This window comes from Chaetura pelagica, unplaced genomic scaffold (assembly GCF_000747805.2).
Source record: "Chaetura pelagica isolate M959 unplaced genomic scaffold, ChaPel_1.0 scaffold397, whole genome shotgun sequence".
Lineage (NCBI taxonomy): Eukaryota > Metazoa > Chordata > Aves > Apodiformes > Apodidae > Chaetura > Chaetura pelagica.
Window position 1 is genome coordinate 281,596 of NW_009953851.1, and position 5,025 is coordinate 286,620.

General features: G+C 52.6%; 2 protein-coding genes across 2 annotated transcripts in view; one reads left to right on the forward strand and one right to left on the reverse strand.

The window, feature by feature from the left end:
• ARID3B (AT rich interactive domain 3B (BRIGHT-like)) overlaps window positions 1–2,365 on the reverse strand; it is a 37,768-nt gene extending 35,403 nt beyond the window's left edge. Inside the window, exon 1 of the mRNA XM_010001334.1 lies at window positions 1,737–2,365. Coding sequence (XP_009999636.1) covers window positions 1,737–2,336 — 600 coding nt within the window. The 5' untranslated portion in view covers window positions 2,337–2,365. The remainder of the gene's footprint in view (window positions 1–1,736) is intronic.
• Window positions 2,319–5,025, forward strand: part of ACTL9 (actin-like 9) — a 5,586-nt gene continuing 2,879 nt past the window's right edge. The window contains exon 1 of the mRNA XM_010001333.1: window positions 2,319–2,334. The gene's annotated coding sequence lies outside the window, so the exon portion shown is untranslated. The remainder of the gene's footprint in view (window positions 2,335–5,025) is intronic.

The window sequence follows — 5,025 nt, forward strand, 5'->3', positions numbered from 1 at the left end:
TTCCCTACAACAGCTTGAGCAACTCTCATTTTTTTTTTTTTTTTCCAACCCAGCTCCTCTGGAGAAGTGAGCAGAGAGGAAATGCAGCAGCAACCAGTTGCCTGCAGCACCCCTTGCACCAGCTGCTTCACCCAAGCTATGGGACACACTCACCTGCCAACTTCCAGGAGCTCCTGCCACATCCAGTGGTGTAGGAACACCCGGCACAGCTTGGCAGGAGCTTCAGCAACTCCTCCTCAAACTGCTGCCTGTGACAGTATCAACCAAATCATCTTTTCAAAGAATCATGGCATGTGTGGGGTTGGAAGGGACCTTCAAGATCATCTACATCCACCCCCCTGCATGGGCAGGGACACCTCCCACCAGCTCAGGTTGCTCCAAGCCCCATCCAACCTGCCCTTCAACACTGCCAGGGATGGGGCAGCCACAGCTTCCCTGGGCAACCTGGGCCAGGCTCTCACCACCCTCACACTCCAGAATTTCTTCCTCATGTCCAACCTCAATCCCCCCTCTTCCAGTTTTCATCCCTTCCCCCTTGTCTTCTCCCTCCCTGCCCTTGTCCCAAGTCCCTCCCCAGCTTTCCTGGAGCCCCTTCAGGCACTGGAAGGTGCTCTAAGGTCTCCCTGGAGCCTTCTCTTCTCCAGGCTGAACACCCCAACTCTCCCAGCCTGGCTCCAGAGCAGAGCTGCTCCAGCCCAAGGATCACCCATCAGCTAAGGGGACAGGCTGCCCCAAGTGCCCACTGCAAACCTTCCAACACCAACAGTTCACTACCCACCATGAAGCAGCCCCAGCTTTTTCACTTCATTTTTGCAGGAGGGAAGGATAAATTACTTGTGTGTGCCACACAAGGTTTCTTTGCTCCGAAGCAAAAACCAACCTTCCCCTCAGTCAGGCTGACATCTGTAGATGAGGACAATTAACCCAACTTTATTTAAACCATGCAGACCTTTGGATCCATTTCAATCCACATAAATGCTGTTGATGCATCCAAGTCTGCTCTCCTGTCTGCTCTGTCACAAACACAAGTGCCCATTCACTGAAATACCCACTTTCAACCTAGAAGAGAATTCTTGATCCTCTTGCATTTATCTACAAGTAGCATTTCTTCATTCAAGCACAGAATTAACCTCCTACCAAAGCCAAGCAGTGCTAGGTTAGCTCCTTCCTTCCCACCCATGAACCACCAGCATCTCAGTGCACTCCATGCACAAGGATCCAGGGCTCTTCCCAGCCTCCCCACAGCACCAGAACCCCAAAGCTGTGGCATCCCAAGACTTCTTACACAAAGGGGTCATAGAATGGTTTGGGTTGGAGGGACCTCAAAGATCATCTAGTTGCAAGGCAAGTGTCTGCACAGAAAATGAACATAATACCAGCCTGCTCCATTCTGAATGGCCCAGCAGCAATGAGATGGAAGAAAAATAAGCAAAGATCAAACCCCTACATCTCCAGAAAGGTTCTTACAGATCAGACTTCCTAGACCACAAGCTGGAAATCTGCAAATCAAGTTCTTGTGAGATCTCTTTATAAAAAGAATGAACCTGGAGAAAGGTTGATTCCTACAGCAGGGAAGTGTGGCTCTGCACTGTGCCTGGTTCTTGCACTCTTTTCCAAGCCCTCCCAAGCAGCCAGTGGTTGTAACAGGACACTGGGTTGGCAGAGTCCTCCACCTGCCTGAACACCATCATTCTTATGCAGCAGGAAGGAAGGTTACCCACCGAGTTCCCACTGACCTGTTTCAGCTGCTCCTCCAGCCGCCAGTTCTGGCGCCCAGAGGGGGATCCAGAGTAGGGTGGCTTAGCAGTGTCTTTACCCTGTTCTTCCTTGCCCTGCTGGCCCCACTGGTGGCCCACAGCTGGCAGGGGACTCGAGGTAGAGGCCACTCTTTGGTTGTGGTGAGCAACTTTAGGGGGGTGAAAATATTTCAGAGCAGAGCAGGTTTCTTTGCCAGTCACATCGGCGCCATCCTCAAGCTCCCCACCTTCCAAACCCCCTTCTTCTTCTTCTTCTTCCTCCTCCTCCTCTTCCTCTTCATCTTCCTCCTCTTCATCCTCCTCTTCTTCTTCTGGCTCTGAATTCATACTGCTCTGATCAAACCCCCGGGCAGCTCCAGCTGCAGGTGGACCTCTGGCTAGAGGCCCGACAGCAGAGCCTCCTGAAGCCCTGCCAGATGTGGCTGCCAGCACAGCCTGCTGCACGGCCAGCTGTTGAGTGTAGAGCAGCTGGGCTTCCCTCAGCTGCCTCTGCTGCCTCTCCCTGGAATCCATCTGCAGAGGGATCTGCTGCTTCTGCTGCTGCTTCTGCAGCTGCTCAACCACTGCTTCCAACTTCATCCCGCGCTTTGCATGGCTGGGAAGAGAGGGGGTTGCTTGGGGTTGGAGCTGGCAGGGTTCAACCCCCGGCCTTGGGAGATGGGCAGGATCTGAAAAGATAGACAAATATTTGTCTGTATGAATATCAAATGCTTTCATCTTTTTCTTTTTTTTTTCCCTCCCCAGGAAGAGGATAAATAGAGTGCAAAGCCAATACTCTTTCCTGTGCAGGAGACCGTGAAACAATCAGCTTCATGTTTAACAGCCTCAGGCTCCAACTTGCATTCAATTTTCAGCCTGTTTAATTGTATTTTCAAAGCTGAACACTTTTTTTTTTTTTCTCTCTCTCTACCCTTCGTTTCACAGACCCCCCCCCCAAAAAAAAAAAACACACCAGCTTGAAATCTCTCTGTGGCCACTGTCCCAGCAGGTCGTTTTTATTTTTGGGGGGATCAGAATCCCTGTCAGGCTTCCTAAATCATTGCTTTGGAAATGGTGGGTTTACCCTCCAGCCTTTGGTGCTTCTGAAAACACTACCTTAAAAGGAGATGGCAGAGATGATAAGCCTGACCATATTTCTATGAAAAAATGGGCAAGGATTTAGCCCACACCCGTTATCTTTCAGCCCTTTCATGCTTTCACTACATCCCAACATTCCTCAGACATCTTTCTTTCAAAACAAAACACACAAAACAACTAGATGGAGTTAATATTTTCCCAAGGAGAGTGAGACAAGAAGAAAGCAAAGACCACTGGAGCTGAAACAGGCTCTGAGCACCCAGCAACTCCTGCCTCTGGGACTCCAGACTTGCCCTAGAAGGGGTTCCCCTTGGGATTTTTTTCCCAGCCCAAGGAGCTGAGAGCATTCCCAGCTTTCCAGTCTGACCCACAGCAAGCCCAGGCTGAGCCAGCACCAGCCTCCTCTTGAGCAAAGACCCCCCCGAGCAGCTGCAGACAGGGAGTCCTAGGAAGGTGACTTCACCTTTCATCCCCCCTGCATTTTGTGTCCCAACCAGCCTGTGCATTTTGTGTGTCCCCCCCCCAAAAAAAACTGGACCTGCTAGCAAAGACAGGCCTTTATTTCATCTAAAAAGGTGCTGAAGCATGAACCTTCAGGGTTCATGGATATCAAAACCCAGTCAGCTTGGAGAAACAAAGGAAAGGCCAAGTACAAACAAGTCTCCCTGGCCACCTCCCACCCTCCTGTTTACAACCAGCACTGCACCATTCAAGCCACACACTTAAAAAAAAAACCAACCTCAAGAAGCTCTTTTCCTAACACACAATCCCCAAACCAGACCCCGTTCTGCTCCAAACCAGCAAATCACCTACCAGCCACCAGTTGGAAAAGTGACAGACAACTCCCCAAAAGGCTTCCTGAGGTGGTCAGAGTGTTCTTCCCAAACTCAGTGCAAAATGGGATCCCCAGCTCATTTCTATCCCCCTCTGGAAACTCTTCCCTGGGCTAAAATAGCAGCTCAGGATCAAAATGAAAAGCCCAGCTGATCTATTTGCATGTTGAGCTGGCAAAATGAAATGAAAGATGAAGGGGTTGAATGTCAGGAGCAATAATGCAGCATTACCTGCCAGCTGAAAAAGAGTCTTAGGCTGGTGGGGAAGGCACAATGAACCATCTGGCCGGGCTCACACACACACAACACACCCCCCCACGACAACAATGAGCCGGTGTGGGTGTTGCTACAGCACCGGGGAGGGGGTGTTGGAGAAGCTCCAGCCCCCCACCTGGCTGCACCTGAGGTGTCACCTCTCCTGCCCTGAGGGAGGCTGAGGAGTGAACACAAACACCACCCCCCCTCCCGGGGTGGGGGAGCGTCCAGGGTAATAAATGAGCCGATCCCGGGTTAACAAACACACCTCGGGTGCAGCAACACCCTGGTATGTGGTGCCTGAGCCTCTTCCCAGCTCAGCTACAACAAGAGGGTGACAGGAACGGGGCACAGATCCCAGCCCCGGCCTCAGCAGCCCCCAAAACCGCTGAGTTCTGGAGGCAAAAACCCACCCCCTTGGGTAGGTGTTACTGGGTGAGCTCTTTGGGGGGGGGGGGCAGCTGAATTTAAGTCACCGAGGATAATTAACCCCCCACTCCTTAAGCCCCAACAGCAGGATGGGGGCGAAAAGAACGGCAGCGAAACGAATCCCACGCAAACATCCCGAGATTTCCCACCCGTTTTGCCCCCGCGTGTGGGTATTTCCTGGCATCCCGGCCCGGCTGGGGTTGGAAGGGACCTGAAGGATCATCCCGACCCAACTCCCCCTGCAGGGGCAGGGGCACCTCCCCTCGGAATTCCCCACGGTTTTTGTCCCTCTCCCCAGCGAGGCAGGGGAAAGGCTCAAGTCGAACCTTCCTCGCTGCAATTAAATCCCCGGGAAAACGCTTCAATTAACGAAGCCCCTCGGGTGGAACGTTTTTTAACGGGCTCTTCCCGGGAAACGCCCCGGGAACCTTTGGGAAGAGGGTGGAAAAAAATTTCACCCCTCAAGCCAGAAAAAAAACCCCAACAAACAACAAACACCTGAAAGAGTTAAAAGGGCGAGAGGAGCAGGCGGGACCAGCCCCGGAGGAAGGCAGAGCCCTCCCGGGGCCCGGTAAACACCTCCAGCAACGCTCCCTTCCCGGTGTTACCGGATACACCTCCCGTGCCCGGTAGCACCGACCCCCACGACGAGCGCCCACCGGAAGGGGGGGAGC